Source organism: Oryctolagus cuniculus, chromosome 2 (assembly GCF_964237555.1).
Source record: "Oryctolagus cuniculus chromosome 2, mOryCun1.1, whole genome shotgun sequence".
Lineage (NCBI taxonomy): Eukaryota > Metazoa > Chordata > Mammalia > Lagomorpha > Leporidae > Oryctolagus > Oryctolagus cuniculus.
The window spans coordinates 139,887,956-139,911,293 of record NC_091433.1 but is presented as its reverse complement, the minus strand read 5'-3'; the positions used below and the strand labels follow the sequence as shown (position 1 = coordinate 139,911,293).

Sequence of the window (23,338 nt, the reverse complement as noted above, 5' to 3'; positions counted from 1 at the left end):
TGGGATTCCCTATTTCTGAAAGATAATATGTGAACATAAAATTCAAGGAAGCTCTGGATATTTCTTCATATGAAAAAATGCTGACTCTCCTTATAAGATAGGACATACTGCACTGATGTGGTTAAATCTCAGTGGCCTGCATGGGAAGAATAAATAAAATCCCTTCTGTGATAGATATACTAAGTGAACAGAATGCTAATGTACCTCTGTAAACAGCAGCAGAATGGCCCAAGTACTTGGGCCCCTGGTATTCATGTAGGAAACCCAGATGATGGAGTTCTAGGCTTCTGCCCCAGCCCTGGTTGTTGCAGTCACCTGGGGAGTAAACAAGCAGATGTAAGATCTCTCTTCTCTCTCTTTCCCTGTCTCTCCTTTCTCTGTAACTCTGCCTTTCAAATAAATAAATAAGTCTTTAAAAGAAAAAAGTACTAGTTATCTTTGAATTCTACGATTCACAGATAAGTGGCTAAGAGTCATAGTTCACAAGATAAAACTGAATTTGAGACCTGGTTTCACCACTAACTACCTATATGACTTTGGGTTAAAGTTCTATAACCTTATTATATATTTGATGTTGTTATTATCATCATTATTACCATTGTTATTCTCAGACTGGAAGAACCTTATTGCTTGTCAATGATCTGATGAGAGAAATATATGCCAGTGTTTCTCTGAGACATTGTTCTCACACCTCTTCAGAAAACAGAACAAGTCTATTTTTTAAAAAGATTTATTTATTTGAAAGAGTTACAGAGAGAGGTAGACACAGATAGAGAGGTCTTCCAGCTGCTGGTTCACTCCCCAGATAACTGCAACAGCCAGAGCTGCACCGATACAAAGCCAGGAGCCAGGAGCCTCTTCCGGGTCTCCCACGTGGGTGCAGGGGCCCAAAGACTTGGGCCATCCTCTACTGCTATCCCAGGCCATAGCAGAGAGCTGGATCAGAAGAGGAGCAGCTGGGACTAGAACCAGCGCCCATATGGAATGCCAGCGCTGCAGGCCAGGGTTTTAACCTGCTGCGCCACAGCGCTGGGCCCACAAGTCTGTTATGAATGAGTCTTGTGTACCCTAGAGAAGAGAATGAGTCCACTGGAAAGGTTAAACATTGGTTTAGGTATTAATACTGCTGAAGCTTACCATTTACCTGGCCTGGTCTGGAAAAAACATCATTGAATGCATTTGATTTCAAGATTTTTTTTTCATATATATAATTGTTGAAATGCTACATATACTAGAAAGTTTCTGAAAAAGGTCTGCACTGTTCTGCTTTGCTTAGACTTAGGTGGTTTACAAATGAATGTGGCCCATGGCAAGAAGGAAATAGGCATGATACTTTTCTGCTCTCCCTCTTGAAATAAAGATATTTAATAAGGTACATAAAAGCTCATTATATTAAGTGAACTAAGCTAGGCACAGACAGATACTACATGATCTCACATACATGTGAAATGCAAAGAAGTTGAACTCATAGATGCATAGGGTACAGTGGTGATTATATGTGAGTAAAGAGGCAAAGAGAGAAGATTAGAAAGATGTTAGTCAAGGAGTAGGAAATTTCCATTACATAAGAGGAATAAGATCTATTGTACAACATGGTGACTATAGTTTATGAAAATGTAGCGTATTCGGGGCCGGCACCGTGGCTCACTTGGTTAATCCTCCACCTGCGGCGCTGGCATCCCAAATGGGCACCGTGTCCTAGTCCTGGTTGCTCCTCTTCCAGTCCAGCTCTCTGCTGTAGCCCAGGAAGGCAGTGGAGGATGGCCCAAGTGCTTGGGCCCCTGCACCCGCATGGGAGACCAGGAGGAAGCACCTGGCTCCTGGCTTTGGATAAGCGCAGCGCCGGCCGTAGTGGCCATTTGGGGGTGAACCAACGGAAGGAAGACCTTTCTCTCTGTCTCTCTCTGTCTATAACTCTAGCTGTCAAAAAAAAAAAAAAAAGAAAAAAAAAAAAGAAAAAAGAAAATGTAGTGTATTATGAAATAGCTAAGAGAGTAGATTTTAAGTGTTCTCATCACACACAAAAAGCTAAGTATATGAGGTTATCAGCTTCCCACTAATGTGGACTCTGGGAGGGAATGATGATGGCTCAAGTGGTAGGGTTGCTACCCCCATAAGAAACCCAGATTTAATTCCTCACTTCAAGCTTAGCCCTCCTACCACAGCAGGCATTGCAGGGCCAGTGGATGGGAATTCTCTAACTTTCTCAAATAAATAAATAAAATTATTTTAAAAAATCAAAAAGGCATTTAACCTAGAAATTAAGATTCCCATGGCTCATCATGGAATGTGTGGTTTGAAACGCAGGTCCTCTTCTGTCTCCAGTGTCCTGCTGCTGTGGATGCTGGGAGGCACTGGTGATGGCTTAAATAATTTGGGTTCCTGCCACCTACTTGGAAGACTTTGATTGAGTTCCTAGCTCCTAGCTTCACCAGCTTCACTGGCTTCAGCCTCAAGCCCAGGAAAGTGAACTGGCCAGTACTTTGGAATAGAAGATAAAGCTGCCATTTGCAGTGCTGGCGTCCATATGGACGCCAGTTCAAGTCCCGGCTGCTATATTTCTGATCCAGCTCTCTGTTATGGCCTGAGAAAGCAGTAGAAGATGGTCCAAGTCCTTGGGCCCTTGCACCCACATGGGAGACTCAGAAGAAGCTCCTGGCTCCTGGCTTTGGATTGGCGCAGCTGAGCCAGGAGCTTCCTTCAGGTCTCCCATGTGGGTGCAGGGTCCTAAGCACTTGGGTTATCCTCTGCTGCTTGAACCGGCACCCATACGGGATGCCAGTGTCACAGGAGGCTTTACTTACTATGTTACAATGCTAGCCCCTCATGAGCTGATTTTAAAGATTCTGTGCTTTTAACATTAAAAAAAAGCCACTTTCCCAGTAAAGCTTTGTCCTTTATAATTATTTTGTTTTTCTTGTTCAGGACTTTATTTTCTTCAAATTGTATCCATTTTTTCCTTAAAATTGTAATTTTTTACATTATTTTGATACCAGTAAAGCATTAGTTGTGTTCCATTTGTCCATCATTTTCTTTTAATTTAGTTGAAAGAGAGAGGGAGAAAGTGAGATCTTCCATCTGCTGGTTTACTTCTCAAAGGCCCACAATAGCCAAGACTGGTCCAAGTGGAAGCCAGGAACCAGGACTCAATCCAGGTCTCCCATGTGGGTAGCAGAGACTCAAGTACTTGAGCCATTACCTGCTGCCTCCCAGGGTGTAAGTTAGCAGAAAGCTTAAATAGAATATGGAGCTGGAACTTGAATCCAGGCACTCTGATGTAGGATGTAGGTGTCCCAGGCAGTGATTTAACTGCTGCACCAAAGGCTTGCTTCACATTAGTCCATAATTTTCCATCCTGAAATTTACCCTTCTCATTTTTTTATATTGAATAGCATTCCATGATCTACTTAAGTCTCCAAAACCCACTGCAAATAACTAGACTTTTGATACCTGGGGTACAGCCACATTGTTGTGTCACTACAGCCATTACCATCTGTTGTATGCAGTGGTGGCATTGCTCAGCTAGTAGGACATTCACTTTGTTTTTCCAGCTGCAGATATGGGTTTGTAGTGATCCACTCATATTTTTTCATCCATCCTGCTATGACCAATGACATACTAACTCTAGACTTTGTTATGTGTAATTAAGACTAAATATGTCTGTGGAGTTGTTTAGAAAATTACCCTTGCTCAGTCTGTCCCTGGTTATAAGTCTGTCTCCACATCAGACTGTTTGAGTCCTTTTGAGAGTAGAGATCACTGCTTTTGGTTATCTTTATATCTCTAGCTTCTGTATTCATATTGTGCACACCACTATTATGCTCTTTGTGAACATCACCATAGCTTTAACTTTAGTCTTGGGTGCTATGCTAAGGACTTGACTTGGATTTTCTCACTGAATTTCTGCTAACAACCGTATGAAGTAAGTAATATGATTAACCTTTTACTGATGAAGAAACAAGTTTAGAGAGGTTCAGTAATTGATCTAGGGACTGGTGTTTTGGCATAATAGGTAAGGCTGCTGCCTGTGGTGCTGATATCCATATGGGTACCAGTTTATGTCCCAGCTGTCCTACTTCCAATCCAGCTCCCTATTGATGGCATAGGAAAGGCAGCAGAAGATGGCCCAAGTGCTTGCGTCCCTGTCTTTCAGGTTGGAGACCCAGATGAAGCTCTTGGCTTCATCCTGGCCCAGCCCTGGCTGTTGCAGCCATCTGAAAGTGAACCAACAGATGGAAGATCTCTCTCTCTCTCTCTCTCTCTCTCTCTCTCTCTCTCTCCCCTTCATTCTCTGACTTTCAAATAAATAAAATCTTAAAAAAAAAAATTCAGCCTAAGAACAAGAAACTCAATTTTAAAAAACCTGTCTGAATGAAGGCAATTCATATTAGATGCAAATTCATTGTTCATCTTTTTTGCCTCATATTCAGAATTACTGAGTTTACCAGGCTCAAAAACTATAGGCAGTATGAAATTATACATTATGCTTGGTTGTACCAGAATTCGTAGTCTTATTTACAGGAGTTGCTCAGAATTAATGCAGGTTAGCATTCATAAAGGTATTCCTTCATTTATAATAGGTCTTTTTTTTTGCTAATTTAATTTTACTTATTTGAAAGGCAAAATTACAGAGAGAAGGAAGGAGAGCAAGATCTTCTATCCACTGGCTTACTCCCCCAATGGTCACAATAGCCAGAGCTGGACCAGGCCAAAACCAGGAGCCAAGAGTTTCATCCATGTCTCCCACATAGGTGCCAAGGTGCCCAAGGACATGGGTTGTATTTTGCTGCTTTCCCAAGCACATTAGCAGAGAGCTGAATCAGAAGTGGAGTAGCCAGAACCAACACCCATTTGGGATGCTGGTGTCATTGTAAGTGGCAGCTTCACCCTTCTGTACCACAACACTGGCTCCAAGAGGTCTTTATTCTAAGGTTAATTTATGAATTAAGTGTTTTACATAAAATACTTGAATTATGAATTGGTTCCAAGGCAGTGTATCCAAAGGACTTAAAAAGTAATGAACTATTATTCTCCCAAAGAGAAGTTACCTACAGAAATTCTGACCTATGTGAACATATAGAAGTTTATTAATATTCTCACTATTTAATTTAGCTATACACATACATTTAAAATCACTTATCTAATTCTTCCTGCTCATCTGTGATAATTAAATTGCTGAAACTTAAGTCACTTTTGAGTCATACCTGTGATATGACTGTGAGAAGGCTCTAGAATGGGAAGCAGGTATAAATGAGTTGCCTGGTATGGCCCAAACAAAAGTGTTCTCCCTTCTCTTCTGAAAAAAGGGGGAGAACTGGCAAGGGGAAGCTACCCATCTGTAAGGGAAGCTGTTAATTTAAGTTTTCCAGTTATTGGAGGATACCTAATTAATTCTCCAAGTAAACTAGTATCTACCCAGTGTAATGATGCCTATAAAAGTGACTCACTGTATTTTTTCCCATTTTATAACGTATGTTAAATGTACCTTAAAAATAAATAAATAGGGGCCTGCACTGTGGTACAACAGGTTAACGCCCTGGCCTGAAGCACAGGCATCTCATATGGGCGCCGGTTCGAGACCCGGCTGCTCCACTTCCAATCCAGCTCTCGACTGTGGCCTGGGAAAGCAGTAGATGGCCCAAGTGGTTGGGCCCCTGTACCTGTGTGGGAGACCCAGAAGCAGCTCCTGGCTCCTGGCTTCGGATCAGCACAGCTCCAGCCATTGCGACCAATTGGGGAGTGAACCATTGGATGGAAGACCTCTCTCTACCTCTCCTCTCTCTGTGTAACTCTTTCAAATAAAAAAAAAAAGTAAGCAGTAAAAAGCATTTAAAAATAAATAAATAAATATACATATAGTCCTATGGTTTAAAATATGTGTGTGTGTATGTACGTACCTATGTGTATGTACATACATACACACATATTTTAAACCATAGGTAAAGAATTTAGAGGCTGGCACTGTGGCAAAGGGTGTTAAAGCCCCAGCCTGCAGCACCAGCATCCCATATGGGCACCAGTTTGGGTCCCAGCTGCTCTACTTCTGATCCAGCTCCCTGCTAATGTGCCTAGGAAACAACAGAGGATGGCCCAAGTCCTTGGGCCTCTGCATCTATGTGGGAGATCCAGAAGAAGCTCCTCTCTCCTGGCTTTGGATCAGCTCAGTTCTGGCCATTGCAGCTATTTGGGGAGTGGACCAGCAGACAGAAGACCTCTCTCTCTCTGTCTCTACCTCTCTCTGTAACTTTGTATTTCAAATAAATAAAAAATAAATCTTTTTTTTTTTAAAGAAGTTTATGAGTTACAATCTTTCCGATGATGGCTACTTCAGTGCTTTTTTTATTTATCTGTTTCTGCTATCTTAACTTTGTGCTTAGTTTATTACCTCTTAAGAAACCTAACACTGACCTTCGGCCTAAAAATGAAGGCTGTTCAGACCCTATTAAAGAGTTGTTACAAGAAGACCACTGCTAATATCCAACCTATGAGAATAGCTTCTTCTTACATATAAATTTACTGAGAAAGAACTTTGGTGAAGTTGTCTATGCTTCTTCCTGTAGGAAGCAAATGCATCAAAAGTCTGTCAGAAATTATAAGGCTACTTTAGGAAAAATGGAATTTAAAGAAGAGCTTATTTTAGCACAAAATAAATACTTTTTTTAGATTTAAAAAGTGTGTTTATTTCAGAGACAGACAAACAGCTTCCATCCACTGATCAATCCCTATATTTCTGCCACAGCTAGGGCTGAGCCAGAGCCAGAGTCAGGAGGCAAGAAACTCAATCCAGATTTCCTGTGTGGAGTGGTAGGGACCCAACCTCCTGAGCCTTCATCTGCTGCCACCTTCTATGGTCTTGCATTGTCAGGAAACAGGAATTGGAAGGTAGAACTATGAATCAAACTCTGGGTACAAATACATTTTGAAATAGATGCATAATTTTTTTCATAATACTATCTTTTCAACTTTTTAAGGAACTCAATATCTGCAGAGGGATGCTACCCTGAATATATCCCTATATTGTATTTCACCAAATGGGTTAAAAAAAAAAAAGAGGTGCATTTATTATTTTTTAAATTTATTTATTTGAGAGGCAGAGAGAAAGAGAGATCCCTTCTTCTTATCCATTCGTCAAATGCCTGCAACAACCAGGGGCTGGGCCCCGCCAAAGCTGGAAGCCAGGAACTCTGTTCAGGTCTCCCACGTGGGTTGCTGTAGTCCAATTACTTAAGCGATCACCACCACCTCCCTGGGTCTGCATTAACAGGAAGCTGGAGTCAGTAGCCAGAGACCCAGATATTCCTATGTGGGCTGTAAGCATCTTTTTTTTTTTAAAGATTTATTTTTATTTATTTGAAAGTCAGAGTTACACAGAGAGAGGAGAGGCAGAGAGAACAGAAGCAGAGAGAGAGAGAGGTCTTCCATCCGCTGATTCACTCCCTAGTTGGCCGTAACAGCCGGAGCTACGCCGACCCAAAGCCAGGAGCCAGGAGCTTCCTCCGGGTCTCCCACATGGGTGCAGGGGCCCAAGGACTTGGGCCATCTTGTACTGCTTTCCCAGGCCCTAGTAGCGAGCTGGATTGGTAGTGGAGCAGCCGGGTCTCGAAGCGACACTCATATGGGATGCCTGCGCTTCAGGCCAGGGCATTGACCCACTGCGCCACAGTGCTGGCCCCGGCTGTAAGCATCTTAAACATTAGGCTAAACACCTGCCCCAGATGGTCTTCTTTTGAGAGAGTATATTAGTTTTTATTTTACTGCAACAAAAGGAGACAGGATTTCCCTCTGTGTTTATTTCTTTTAATACTATACTATGTATATCATGCTGAGCAAATAGTTTTAAGACAATTACTGCTGAAAACATCAGTAAAGACTATGAGAATCTTCTTTTATGTTGACTGCTATTTCAGGATATTCTTGGAGTAGAAAAATTAATTATATAGAAAAATTTATAATATAGGTATATTCCCTAAGCCTAAATATTTTCTAAAACTGAGACATAGGAGCCCTGTAACACTGGCTTTGGAGTTACTGTTTTTTTTAAAAATATTTATTATTTATTAATTTTGAAAGAGTTACAGAGGAAGAGGAAGAGTCAGAGAGAGAGAGAGATCTTTTTTCCATTGGTTCACTCCCCAGATTGCTGCATGGACAGTGGGGGACCGGACTCAAGCCAGAAACCAGTAGCTTCATCCAGGAGTACCATATGGGTGAGAGGGGTCCAAACACTTAGACCAACGTCTGCTGCTTTACCAGGCCATTAGCAGGGATTTGGATCGGAAATAGAACAGCCAGGCCAAAGCTGGTGCCCATATGGAATACTGACTGCAGGATGTGGCTTTACCCGCTATACCACATGCCATCCCTGGAATTAGTGTTTCTGTGATCTTACCCAATTGAAGTAAATTCATCTTTCTCTTCATTAAATATGCTTCCCCAGTGTCAATTAGATACCTTCTCTATATTTATATTTTAATATATACTTCTTTTGTCATATTTTTATATTTTTAGTATTTTTATATTTGAAAGGTAGTGTGACAGAGAGGGAGAGACAGAAAGAGAGATCTTCCATCCATTGGCTTGTTCCCTAAACAAGGAGCTGGGTCAGGCTGATGCCTGGAACCAGGAACTTCATCTGGGTCTTCCATATGGGTGACAAGAACCCAAGTACTTGGGTTATCATCTGTTGCCTCCCAGGTGCATTAGCAAGAAGCTGGTTCAGAAGTGGAGGTGGGACTCAGTCCAAGGCGCTCTGATATCAGATGCAGGCATCTTAAGCCATGTCTTAACCTGTTGTACCATTACACCCGCTCAACCATCATATATTTATAATCACCATTAGGAAAATTTTGTAATCATAGCTTTCTTGATTTTATGACTGGCTTAGCTTTGCTGTATTGTGTCCTTCAAGACAGCCATCTCTACTGTGGGACCATGGCAAGATTTCAGCACTCCATAATACTTTTATGGCAGAAATCTTGAATTTGTATACAGGTCTACAATAGCCTACTTTGTCTTTTATTCAGCTAAAAGAATATTATTCCTTATTTTTATAAGCTCACTAAAATATATTTCTAAAATAAAAATTTATGATGAAAGATTAACTAGGAAAGTTAGACAGTTTTGTTTTGTTTTGTTTTCAATTTGGATTCCTTAATAGGCTCAAAAAAAAGTATGGAACGCTTCTCAAATTTGCATGTCATCCTTGCGCAGGGGCCATGCTAATCTTCTTTGTATCATTCCAATTTTAGTATCTGTGCTGCTGAAGCGAGCATAGACAGTTTTTAATGTTTTGTAATTTCAGGTTTTTCACATCATTTTTATTAATTTTGAAATTCATCTTGAAAAACACTACTTCTGAAATAAATAACTGAAAACCAAATATACATGCTTAGGTGAGCTGAATGAATTTCTAACTGAAATCATATCATAAACTAAATCTTTTAGGAAGGGGAGGAAATAGAATATTAAGTGCTTACAATAGTCAACTAAAATTTATGCTATGTGTAGTGCTATGTATTCTCTGTTGCTGTTTAGTGGTTTTTAAGTATATGAATGATTTGAAGTCAGAGATAGTCCCTTCTGCCACTCAACATTCTCTTTTTTATTCAATAACTTTTATAAATCATACTCTGGCTACAAAAATTCATTTTTTAAAGATGTTTATTTATTGGAAAGGCAGAATTACAGAGAAAGGGAGAACTTCTGTCCATTGGTTCACTCCCTAAATCGCTGCAATAGCCTGGGTTGGGTCGCACTGAAGCCAGGAGCCTGGAACTTCATCCAAGTCTCCTATGCAGATGGCTGTCTTCCACTGCTTTCCCAAGGGCATTAACAGGGAGCTGGATTGGAAGTGGAGCAGCAGGACTCGAACTGGTACCCATATGGTATGTTGGCATAGCAGGCAAGCACCTCTACCTTGCAATTATTTATTTTAAAAACAAAAAACACTGGGGCGGGCTTTTGGTGCAACAGTTAAAATGACACTTAGAGCACCCACATCCCAAACCAGAATGCCTAGATTTTAATCCAAACCCTACTTCCAATTCCAAATTCTTGTTGATGTACTTCCTGAGAGGGGACAGCTCAAGTACTTGGGTCTGCCACACATGAGGAAGATCCAGATTGATTCTAGCCTCTGCCTCGCCCAGCCCTGTCCTGTTGTAGGCATTTTGGGAGTGAACCAGCAGATTGGAGCTCCCTCTCTGTCTGTATCTCTACCTTTCTCATTAAAATTACAAACTGACATTAGGAAATTTCGATGTCAGAAAAAAAAATAATGCATTTCCAGAAGCCAAATTAAAAAAAAAAAGTCTATAAGAATACAAAATAAAAGAAGTATTGCCACAGATTGTATTAATGTTAAAATGGAAACTACTTAACTTTTAAGTTTTCATTGTTAATATATTTGAAATGAACATGAAGTATTATGTTTTAAAATGCAGTGTAACTATACTTCTACATTTTAGGAACTGTATACTGAACTGAAATATTTTGTCATTTTTTAATTTCAAAAATGCCTTCAGTAGTAGTTAGCTTTTTAGATCATGAAACTGAAAAATAGGACTTTTGAAAGGATCAGTATTGTATCTAAGGTGACAAAAATGTGGTTGAGATTTACAAATTAAAGGTAATTTTGAAAGAGGGATAGTTATCCAGGTGAAGCTAAACAAGATTAAATGATTTATGGCTATTTTATAATATAATGACAGTCTTCATTTTAAGCTACAATGTAAAGTGTTTTATTCTGAGATTAGTATTGTGGCAGAAGCTAAAACTGCCTTTTTTCTAACAGTGCCAGAATACAGCCTCTTTTTCTTTTTTGCACTAACAAGACTGCTTTACCACCACAGCCTACTCTAAGTAATTAAATCAATCCTTTGTACTTACCGTATTCTCCTCTAGTGACGGTACTAGATCTGATTATATGCTTCATGCATATTCAAAGTACCGCACTGACAGCTCTTTAATGAGCTCTTACTTAATCAGTATGAACAATGTTCATCTTGTTCTTTTTTTCCTCATGCATTAGAGCTAGGAACAGTTGGGAAAAATGAAACATCCAGCATTCATTTGAAAAATATATTGTACTTTGAAAAGTGTCTAAGCTGAGGAAGTTGCATTCTGCCCTTTAAAAGTCTGATGGACAAATTGGATTACTAGTATTGGATTAAATAACAAATGGTTAGAGGAGAAATGAGAAAAGCTCACTGTGATCACAGGCTTTAATATTTTCTGTTACTTATAAAGCTAAAGGGGTCTTTAACCAGTTATTAAAGTCAGGATTAATTTGTAATGGTTCAACTTACTGGCTTTTAAAAGCTTTTTAAATTAAAAAAATTTTAAAATCCTTAAAAACAATAGTGTAAAGATGTGTTGGAATAAATTTTCTTTATTACTAAGCTAAGTAAAAATTTATATCATTGTATACTATCTCAGATAAGCATTTAGTAATACAGAATTAGTTTACTTTTTTCAGTTAATTTAAATAATCTATACAGCAGTATGTTATGTGTCTCTAAATATTTATTGTTAGGCCTGCTTCCTTTTGCAACACGAGTCTCTTTTATTATTAGTCATTTCCTAACAGTTAGGGGAAGGAGATCTTTTATTCTTACCTAGAAATCATAGGCGTGAATTAAACTGAAAATTAGTACCGCATCAATATTGCTATTCTCAAGGAAGCAGTCTTCCATTGAAGAAAATGATGCTAATTTAAGAGTAGGCTGGTTGCTTCTAGTATTGCCTGAAAGCCTCAATTATAGGTTAAGTTAAGCTCAAAACAAAGTTTCAAATGTTTATGTTTTTAGAAGCCACTTGGGTTATGAATGCAAGAATTAAGTCTTTAATCAGAAAATAAAATATCATAAATTCTACACCTATTAATATTACACACATGTGTCATTTCACTGATCAAAAAGGCCTTCACCAGGGTACAATTGGCCTTTTTCCAAATTGCAAGCTTTTTCTCAGCTTTTTCTTTTTACTCTTTCTTCTTTTGTTGCTACCCAGGGATTTGTGCCTATCGCAGCCTATATCACATGACCAGTGTCAAGACATCACATGGCCCAAAGTGAATACAAAACCAGCTACCCTAAAGGAGAGATTAAAAATACTGTAAAACAATAAAGACTTTTGTTCAGACTCTAAAAGAATCTCTTCTAAGTCTGCTTCTACCATTAAGATTTAACAGCATTTAATGAAGCCACATATCCTCACTATTCTCCCTATGATGAACAACACATCTATTTTATAGGGATGCTCCAAAATACATGTTTAATCCCTTGCATATAATCAACTTTTTAGATAATTTTATTCTAAATGTTCCTTTAAATTTATGTTAATGTGTAAATAGTTAAATTTTATGATTTGCCTTTAATTTACTGCAAGCATTAAAAGCAATGAAGTAGATAACTGACCAGTGTGACCAACAAATCTTAGATCTATGTATAATTCTCATATGATCTTACTTATGTTAAAGAAAAGAAACCTATATGTGTCTACATATACATGTGTGTGTTGAACACGGCTATCTGTGTGGTTTGTAAGGAGATCATGCTAAAGTATATAATAGGATGTAAACTGTAATAGTTCTTCTGAAGAAGGGAAGTGTAGAGTGGGAAATAGGGAGGAAGGGTTAGTGAAAGGACTGGACTTTTACTCAATTATATCTCTATATTTGAATATTTAAAATTAACTGGCAGTGTGTTTGAAATTTAAAAGGTAATATCTTGCTTAAAAAGGAAATAAAAGTTAGCGCATAACAGTCTTAGCTCAGATATTTGATTTGTATTGGATGTTTCTATTAACCCTATGAATGCCATATAGAAGTTGGACTAGGGTATTAAATAATGGTGTGGCAAAACAATAAACCAGAGTTGAAATTCAGGGGGGAAGAATCAAATATAAATTTGACTATTTATAATGTAATGGTAGAGGAGGGAAAATTTGTGTCTTTTTCTTGAGTATAATTGTGCTCTACTTATAAATGAACAATACTAATTACAAAATTGGACTTTGTTGAGGGTACTAAGATGTATAGATAATGCAATGAGTATTAAGGATAGTGGATTTTAAATATCTCCTATATGTAGTTAGTAAATTCACAATCTAAGATGTTAGATTGTCTCTGTTCAAATGTTAGCTGAATGTTACATTCACTGCAATGTGTTTTCACAGAGAACTATAGGTCTTCTTTGGTAGCTCAATCATTTACAAGGTACTTAATGATTTGCAAGAGGTATAGGCTATTAAGGATGATGAGTTTCCAAATGGTTTATACAGATACATTTGTAGTTTATTTTTAGGAACAAAAATAAGGGGGAAAAAAGCAAGTTGTTACAAGTGGAAGCTTTCACACAGTCTGGACTTTTCTGATCTTCCTTGCTACTCTTTTAATTCTCATAATGATTTTTTAATGTTTTTTTCTTTTTTTTCCTTTTTTTTATCATGACCATGTGTCTGTCAGCACCATGAGTTCCTCATTGAAACATAATACCAAGTCAGCCTCTGGGGAGGATTTAAAAGGTGGAACATTTTATTTACTGTACTTAATGTTAATATGATCTATAGGTATATTCAGGGGGACAAAAATATACATGTTGAATCATATAAGTGTTATAATTTAATTTCTTTATTCAGACCTTGGGTTTTAATCTCGTATCATAAGCAAGTTAATATAAGGGTACTTCCAAAAGTTTGTGGCGAAATAGAGTTAAAAGATAAGTTTATTTTGGTCTAAAACATTTTAAAATCCATACATAGTTTTTTCATAATACATGTTTTCCATAAACTTTTTGAAGACGCAGTCGTATGCACATTTTTAAAGAATTTGGCACCAAAATAAACTTATATTTTATTTCTATTTTCCACAAACTGTTTGAAGTATTCTTATATAATATTAGATACATATGAGTATAATAGCTAAAATATTTTGTTGTGTTATTTGGGTTAAACTGCTGTTTGGCTTATAAAATGTCATGTGAGAAGAATTAAGTTTTCCTGAATTACAGGAAGGAACACAGAAGAAGAAGAAGCCATGATGCAGGAATGGTTTATGTTGGTTAATAAGAAAAATGCCTTAATAAGGAGAATGAACCAGCTGTCTCTTCTGTAAGTACTCATGCCCATGCTGATATTTCCTACCTTGAGAAATCTTGGACTTTTTTATTGATTTCTTTGGGGTTTCATATTTATTAGTCTCGAGTTTTTTTTTTCTTTCCTGAGAGATTATAGTATGTTTTGCATAAAATTAAAAATAATATATAAATATTTTCATTTGAACAGTAAGAATTTTTAAGTGGCATTACAGACATTGAAAGAAGTGATTATATGAAAGGTCAAGGAATAGAAGCAGTTTTTGTGTTTAATAAACTGCGCAAAGGGAAGTGTGATTTTCAGGAGGTAAGAGACAAAAAATGTTTATTGAACAACAAATTATAAGTTAAAAAATTAACTTTTAAGGGCAAGAGTATATTTCTAGTCTACAGGTGATACTACTATAAATTTTGGGATAAAATATTGATTACTTAAACAGAAGTGACCTTTTTATGATTACAAGAATTAATGTAAAATGGAGACTAGACCAATTGTAAACATTCATAGGCTTTAGCTTTTAGTTCATTATAGGACTTTAATGCTTGTTCCTTTATGCTCACTAGCAATGTTCTTACAGTATGCCACCTAGTGTGGGAATGAACAGGTTGACATGTTTTATTTTAGTGAAAAACTCCAATTTTATAAATTCTGCCATGCCTGAACTTGATAAGAGTTGTGATGAAGCACAAAAATTAACTAATCCCAAATCTTTAATTGTCTGTATATTAAATTTGTACTAGTAGTACTTTCATGTTTCTTGTATTCATTTCACATGGAGTTTAGAAATAAAAGTATTTATTATGAACAGTGAAAAACAATTTTGAAAATAACCTCATACCTAGCACTTAATAGGAGAAGCATTGAAGAATGAGACTACTTATTCTCAGATTAAAATACACCCCTGTGCCATTCAAAATTGAAGGAAGAAAATAATAGCACTTAGGAAGTGTTCGTCTGAAGAAGGTTTTAGGTTTGTATATCATTTGTTTGGAGTGGCTTAAAGTTGAAGAGAAAAGTCAGTTATGAGTCCTAAAATCAATGTAACCTAAAGGTTCTTTTAAGTGTTTAATGATTTAGTAATTAGCATATTGATGAACTTTTGCAACTTGCCTAGGGAAAAAGAACATGATTTAGAAAGACGGTATGAGCTGCTGAACCGGGAATTGCGGGCAATGCTAGCCATTGAAGGTAAGAAATGCTGTGGTGGGGTGAGGCTTGCTTATGAGGTGTCATTTGTCACAGAGATTTAGAGAGTGTAAAACACTTCTGGTTTTGCTGAGTCTCGTCTAGTAGGGTCCTACAGGACTTGCAAAGAAATGCCTGATAGACAGAAAGCAGTATCCATATAAACCCAAGGACCCTAATTCATAGTTAGATAATCATTATATTTGCTCTTAAGCACACAGTTGTCTTAACTTTTGATTCAGTAAGCTTAAATTTCTATGAAATAGAAAATATGAGGAGTTACTTGATTTAATTATGTTTTAGTTGTTTGCAGTTTAAAGTTAATTCTGCTGGGAAGTTTGGAAAAGATTTATCATTTTCACTTTCACATCCAGATTCTAAATTTTACCAAATATTTAATTGATGTCTACGTTGAAATATGTCACTATCCATTCTACTATAGTTCTTAAGATTCTAATTCCTGCTAAGTGAATATTCAAGGCAAAGATTGGCATAATAAATGAAACACTGTCAAAATTTCTTGTAAAGCTTTCCATGAATCATATAGTAATCCTATGCATGGTTAATAATACCAGTAAACATCAGCTAAATTATGTATAGCATTTACTGTCTTTTTTTTGATTCTTTGGCATTTTATAATGCTGTTGTCCTTATACCTCTTGGTTGAAACAGTCTTATAGTCCAGAGATTTCTGCTTAAAAGCTAATCCTTTGGGCTCTGTAAAATAGATCTTTTGTCTAATCAATGCAAATTGATTTTCCTATTCTGTATTGACCTCTTAACCCATTGACTGTCTATGGTAATTTTGTTCTTCACCTGATAAGGTACCTGATCCATAATAAGTCAATTCTAATTAGCTCAGAAACTAGAAATTTAAGTTTGTAAGGGGAAGCCAAGTGAAGCCTTCTATCCTTAAAATATTTTAATAAATATATCATATAAAATATATGCCACTTATCTAAATACTTTTATGTTTGTAGTTTTATTTTAATTATGTTTGTATCCATAATCTCAGATAATAAATAGCATTGACAATATTTGTATATCTCATTTAAGAACATGATTATTTTAAAAGGCTTCATTTAGCTAATTTCCTTCAAGTGGCTATCCAAATGTATCAAATCATACTGTTGATAAAGACTATAAAATGTTTCAAAATTATTTAAGAAGTTCTGTGAAATTGGTCATTGAAATAAAGTACATAAGTATTCTAAATGTTTTTTTTTATCTCGGTATAATTTTTGTAGTTACACTATAATCTTTAAAAAATATTGGAAAGCCAAATATTTGAAAAGTAGATACAGAAAAAACTATATATGTTGTTGTATATGTGTATGTGTAACATACAAGGGGTAATAGTCAAAGGGTCTATAAAAGGTTGATGAAAAATAGAATTAAATAATTTTATGAACTTTTTGAAGCCCCTATATTTATGTATGTGTGTATAGTTGTACATATATATACCATGTATAATATACAATTCCTTATATAATTTTTAAAGACTATACATTACACTCAATATACAATATTTAAATTTTTATTACCTACTCTCTATTGTATAGATAGATAATTTTTTCCTAAAAATACAGCTTGATATGGGGTAGTTAGGCAGATATTGGCTGTATCCTCCAAACCAGTATTATTACCAAATATCCATCTTCAAAGAAGGGCGATGACATGTATAAAAGATACCAGTTTCATCAGTAACCCTATTCCTATCTATCATACTTACAATCTCAAATAATTTTAACATTTTGTCTGCCTCCTTTTTTGTACATACAGTGGGGCAGGACACAGTCATATTTTTAAAGAAGCCCAGGATTGGGTGAAAATAGTGTTTTTATTTTAAAACACAATACAGATTTTTTAGCTTTTGATTTATCATTTTCTTTTGTTTTATTTTTAACTATACTGTCTCATGCATATATGTCTGTGCCTAAAATCTCTTGCCCAGTTTCCATTGCTGGTTGAGGGTAAAGGAGACTTGAAGAAAGGAGCAGCCTGTTGATTACAAATAAAGACAGTGTCTTAAAGAGAGACTGTTCCCCTAACCTGGACAGTAAGTGGGCTGGGCCCACCTACAGCGATGCTGAGATGCTGATCCTTGTGAAGCTTAGCTCAGTGAAGACAGTGTACGTGGAGCCCGTCCTTAGAACAGACATATATGCAGTTCAGTAGCCTTTTTTGAATGTTAAAACACCACAGAAAAATGCAGGAATGGGGAACACTAGTTTGTTTTGTTTTGCTTTCCTTTGTTTTGAAGTTAATTCCTATCCTTTACTAGCTATAAAATGATTTTAATATAAATAAACTTTTCAAAGAAATCTGCTGAAACCATTCAGCATGAGAAAAGCATAGAGTATTGATAACCATAGCACATTGAAAGAAACATTAACAGCTTTTTTGAGAGCAAAAAATAATATTCAGTACATCCAATCTTCTGAGAATCCATAATAATCACTTAGGCCTGTTTTTTACCCCTTTTTTCCTGAGGTGTTTTCATAGCGGGAGTTTCACTCTACTGAGCTAAGTTATAGGATCCCTCAAGCTAACAAACATCTTTCAGATACTTTTCCTATAGTTTTTTTGTTCCTAAGTATTTAATGCCCCCTCAGGAAAGGTAAATTCATTTCTGCACACATTGGGGTAGGCTTTTAAAAAATGGTATGTTCATTTTCTGCACAAGAAATGGATCTTCTCTAGGATTTTGTACATCTTGATTTATTCTTGGCTTAGAGTTTGAAGTGGGTGCTCTTCTAAAGGGATTTATGCATAGGTTCACTATTTTTGTAGTTATGGTTTATATGATAAGCTTTTTATATTTAAAATCAATATGTAATCCTGTGGAGGAGCTTATCCCCTAAAACCCCATTTGTAAATCTATTTTAGCTTTGTTACACAGCACAGCCACAGTCTTCCATAGATTGATTAGGTACAGCAGTAGAATCCTATCAAATGGCCTGTTCTGATGATGATGCAAACTCTTTCAGGATTGCTAGTTGACTGGAACTAAAGATAAGACTTGACTGCAATCCCCCAATGTGCTCTTTAGAAAACTAGTGTTAATTTTCATCAAAGTGCCAGGCTTATTTATAATGGCAAGGTTGAAGGTTTACCACAAGAACTTTAGGTCCTTTCTGTTAAAGTGTTTATAGGTATTTCTCTTGCCTTTTTCAGGTAATTATCAATTTCAGCAAATAAAATAAATCAGGGAATGAATAATTAACCATACACACACACACACACACACGCACACACATAAGTTTTTTTAAATTAACATCTGTTCAGTGCAGATGGACATATGCAGAATCTCTTTATTTCAGCACTTTGGCTCAAATGCAGCATCAAAACTTAATCCTATTTGTTGCAAGAGGATATGGCTTTTGTAGCAAAAGTACACTGGAATCTTTAAATTAATCAGAATCCACATTGTTGTCTATTCAAGCCAAAATCATCTCAGCTACTAACTATGGTGTTATACCTATTTGATGTTATACCTATAGGATGTTATACCTTTCTTAAACTGTATTAACAGGTAACCCATAAACTTACGTGAAAGTTTTTAAAACATGATATGTCTAGGAGAAAGCTTAAATAAGGATTTTTTAAAATTTAGGCTTGAACATACAAATGTAAATTTTAATGTTAAATGTAATATTAAAAATTTTAATCAAATAGTTTAATTTCTCATGTTAGCATTTAAATATATATAGTATACCTTTATACGTGGTTGTATATATATGTATATATACATATTTTATGATTTATTCCCATATAAGGAAGCAAAAAAAACCTGTACTTTTCCTAATTTAAAATCTATATGCTTCAGGAAACTATTTCTTCAACAGTTGACTAATAGTTTGTAAATGTTAATATATTAATCATAATTTAATATATAATTTTTTAATTTTATGAATATTTTAAATTCTGGTTTCAATTAAATTTGATTCTGAAATGATGAAAATTATTTCAATATTCTTAATTTAGAAATAGTTTATTTTACATTTATGGGAACCCTCATTATTGAGCTAGGAAAAAGTTAAGATTTGTTAAATTATTCAATACTTTAGGCGTTAAAAAACAAAATAGTTCCTTTTTTATCTGTATTATCAATTAAAGTCCTAATTTTCTCAATGATAAATCCTGGTTTTTTTAAATTACTAAGTAAAGTCTAAAAGTGATCAAGTTCAGAGAAGGAATAATTTAGTTAAGAAAATTACCTGTCAAAATTTATTTTTTCTTGCTCTAAATTAAAAAACAATTCAATTGTATTTTTTGTGTAGTGTGGATAAAAATTATTTTCTTTACAGTTGTAAAACTGTTATCAAAATGTTTCAGAGGTTTCTATGTAATGTGAGGAACACTGTCCATCAGCCAAGGAAAGAAAGTTCATGTAAGTTTACAGATTTTCATCACAGAGCCCTGCAGGATAACTGCAACCCAAAGTATGGGAATAAATGGGTTTGTGGAAAAAAAAAGTTTGAGAAGAATCATAAATCAGATCTTTTGATCAGAATGATTTCTTCAGGTTGGAAGTGGAAAAATTAGCATTCATCAAAACTGATCATATTAATAACTATAAAATATACACATTTTTATAAATTTAGCAGGTTTTTTTCTGAATTTGTATTTATAGCCTATGTTACCTGAAATCACACTAGATGACTTTTAAGATCTTTTGAACACAGAGAGTCCATTAATTTGCCTGCTCTATAGAATAAGCCTGATTTAATTTCAAGAACAAAATTAGAGCATTTTCCAGCATTCTTATGGGTTTCATTTAAATCTAAAGGATAAAAGTTTGATAGGTATGACTTCTCTTCAGTTTTGCTATTTATTATTTTAAAAATTCTTATATTCAGAAAAGTGTTCTATAATAATGGTTTAATTATTCCTCTCCATGCTATAGAATATTTCACTTAAAAAAGGAAGTAATAGCGATTAGTTATTGTATTTATTTCTAAGATATTTTGTATGAAATATGAATAATTAACCTATGGCACATTTCTCATATGTATATGTTGAGTTTATAGTGAAAGAAATAGTGATAAATTGGATGAACTTCAGTTTTTTGCTGCTATTCTAACCTGTATTGCATGATGATGCACCTAATTTTTAATTTGTAAATACAAGCTAGAATTCCCTCTAGCACCATTTGCTTTCATAAAGCTGCTGAGCAGTTTGCTGTCTTGAATAAATTTTGCTTTGGTGGGGGTCGGAGGGATTTGAACCAGCACATTCTTGTGTGGTTTGTGAAGATTCACATGGTAACCAGCGGTGTGCATTGTTAGGTTTATCTGAATAAGCACCAGCCATGTGAGTTTTAACATGATTGCCCAGGGCAATGGAGAGAGAAGAGAGAAGCCCGAAAGGATTGCACTCCTCTCCTCTCTGTTTTGGGAAAGTGCATTTGCTGGGGGGTGGGGGTTGCAGGAGTCAGTGGCCATTTTTTTTTTTTTTTTAAGCTGGTGTCCTGTTTCCCTCTAGGTCCTCATTTGTTCTGCTATCTGCCTCATCATCTACTTCTTCTTTTCATTGTTTACCTTCCTAATGAGGGAGGCGGGGTAGACTGGGGGTTGATTGACAGCTACAAGCCCTTACAGTCTGGCCAAAGAGCAGTTGGCTTTGGTTTCAAAAGTGTTTTAAATGTTCGATTTGGCCCTGTTTTTATTAAATGAAACTGCTGCTCATCTTAAGGAAATTATCAGAAGAGAAAATATTAGGAAATATATTACTGAGGGCTAAAACTTTCAAAAAAAAAAAAAAAACTGGTCCCACCCTCGGAAAGAGCACTGCCCATCGGATTTTCCAACCTTTAACATGATGGTTTCAAAGAGAAGTATGTAATTTTTCCTTGCAAAGTGCTTTGATTTGAAACCACCCGGCAAACGTCTCCAAAAGAAAACTGGCTGTGATGAGATCGAGAGCTGCAGTGTAATATTGCAGAGCAAATTTATTTTTTACTTCAAAGAAAAATGCTAATTAGCCGATTCACTACTTTTAAAGTTATTGTGAAGCATATGGCGCCCAGTGTGAGATACATCCAACTGCTAAAATTGAGCGAAGAGGAAATTAGCGAAGAATGGCTGTTTGGGGTGAGAGTGGGGGTGGGGGAGGAGGGTGGATTCTGGGCAGATCCTCTAGCCTTTCAGACTGATTTGATCGCCCATCTCTGTTTCCCGCCTCCTCGTTTACCCACTTCCCCCCGCCGCCGACCCCTCGGCCGGACTCTCGGGCCTCCTGCTCCCTCCCCCACTCTGGCTGAATTCAGGTGCGCACCTCCGCTTGGCCGTGGGCTCACACCTGGTCTCTGGCAGGTTCTAATCCTGCCGCAGCCACCTCCATCTGTAGGAAATATTGAGGAATAATTAGAGGGGGAACCCTCAGCACGACGGGCCAGCTCCTTCGAAAACACTAGCTAGTGGCTCTGTAACACTGCCGAGAAATGTAAGGAAACTGGGAACGCCGAGAAGGAGAGGACGCGGGCCGGGTGTGCGGAGGCCCTGCCGGTAACTGCTCCCCTCTCCCCCCAGACTGGCAGAAGACCGAGGCCCAGAAGCGACGCGAGCAGCTCCTGCTGGATGAATTGGTGGCCCTGGTGAACAAGCGCGATGCGCTCGTTAGGGACCTGGACGCGCAGGAGAAACAGTGAGTGCGCTGCGGGGTTCTGGTCCAGACGCAGCCAGCTGCCGAGAGGCCCAGAAGTTGCGGAAAGTCCCACCCAGAGGTCTCGGGAGGCCCGGGGCAGCCTTTCGCGTGGCCGGGTGCACCCTATTCCCACCGGGGATCCAAATAAGGGCCCCGGGGTTTGGTTGGGGGGTGGGGAGTGGTGCTCTGCCCTCCACGAAGAAAAATAATTTTGTTTCCTGTGTGACGTCCAGGGCTGAAGAAGAAGATGAGCACTTGGAGCGAACTCTGGAGCAAAACAAAGGCAAGATGGCCAAGAAAGAGGAGAAGTGTGTTCTTCAGTAGATGTCAGAACAGAATCTCTCCCGACGTTGTCGAACCGGGTCCCAGACCAGAAAAGAGTCAGACGCCTTGTCGATCTTAAACTTCCGACGTTTTGTTCGGCTGGATTGTACTTTACTACCACCGCCCCTTTTCCTCCCTCCTTTCCAGATAATACACAGAACTCCAAAACATCTTTGTTTAAGGCATTTTGTGTGTGTTAATCATTTCCTTGAAATCATGTGAAATAGATTTGCACAGACACCTTGTGAGTGGTTGGTATTGAGAGTGTTCAAGAAACTGTTTTTTAAAAGATTCATTTTTTTCTCATTTCCCGATGGGAGACAAACATTGTATTGTCGTTGTTGGTGGTGGTAATAGCATAATGACAGTGGGAGGGGGGGTAACAGGGAGGTAAGAAAAATGTCATGAATGTTCCCCCACCCCATCCTGCCATATGTAACACTTACACTGTTACTTAAATTTTATAGTTAGATCATATTCAATCTACTTATTAAACTGTGTTCTATTTACCAGTGGGGTTGTCTGCAGTTGTTTTGCATTTCACTGTAAGGATATAGTGTTCCCTTCCTCTGCTCTCCTCAGAGGTTGGCCCTTTAACTTAGCCACAAACAAGCCCTACAGTTTGAAGGTGAGCTGTGAGGAGGGGACTAACGTACATGCATCAGTTTACAAGGACAGTTTTACCATCCCAGAATGCGCCATCTTTTTCTCTGGATAATTATTTATTATATCTTGCTTGGTTCCTACATTTTGTTGGGTCTCAACATTGGCTCAAGAATGCTGTTAATATTTATTCTGTATTGATAAAAAGGTTTGTCTTGCCACTATGAGTAAATCCCCATTAATATTTTCTTCTCTAGCATAGTACTGTCATTTTTTGTGAAAATGGTTATGTTTATTTATTACAATACTGAGTCATATAAATTTTCAATAAAAGCAGAAACTTTCTTACCTTAAACACTGCTGCTACTTTCTTGCAATGAGAACTTGACACTGGCTTGAGTGGAAATTTGTGCATCCATAAGACTGTTCATGTGGAAAACGGTCCTCAGGAACGCAGGGCAGCATACTAGGCTGTATTTGGATC

General features: G+C 37.0%; 1 protein-coding gene, 1 long non-coding RNA gene and 1 other non-coding gene across 23 annotated transcripts in view; 1 reads left to right on the top strand and 2 right to left on the bottom strand.

Annotated features, from left to right (window-relative positions):
- The window catches only part of EHBP1 (EH domain binding protein 1), a 383,016-nt gene extending 359,807 nt beyond the window's left edge, over positions 1-23,209 (top strand). For all 20 annotated transcript variants that reach the window (XM_070069071.1, XM_070069064.1, XM_070069059.1 and 17 more), the window contains 4 exons: positions 14,010-14,109; positions 15,209-15,282; positions 21,813-21,927; positions 22,161-23,209. In XM_070069071.1, coding sequence (XP_069925172.1) covers positions 14,010-14,109; positions 15,209-15,282; positions 21,813-21,927; positions 22,161-22,251 — 380 coding nt within the window. In that variant the 3' untranslated portion in view covers positions 22,252-23,209. The remainder of the gene's footprint in view (positions 1-14,009; positions 14,110-15,208; positions 15,283-21,812; positions 21,928-22,160) is intronic.
- Positions 1-23,338, bottom strand: part of LOC127490317 (uncharacterized) — a 48,135-nt gene extending 24,797 nt beyond the window's left edge. For both annotated transcript variants that reach the window (XR_011386621.1, XR_007918240.2), the window contains exons 1-2: positions 23,204-23,338; positions 205-315 (exon numbers count right to left, since the gene is read on the bottom strand). This is a non-coding gene — a long non-coding RNA (uncharacterized lncRNA). The remainder of the gene's footprint in view (positions 1-204; positions 316-23,203) is intronic.
- On the bottom strand, positions 9,166-9,272 carry LOC127490404 (U6 spliceosomal RNA). The gene has a single exon (XR_007918366.1). It is a non-coding gene; the product is annotated as a U6 spliceosomal RNA (small nuclear RNA).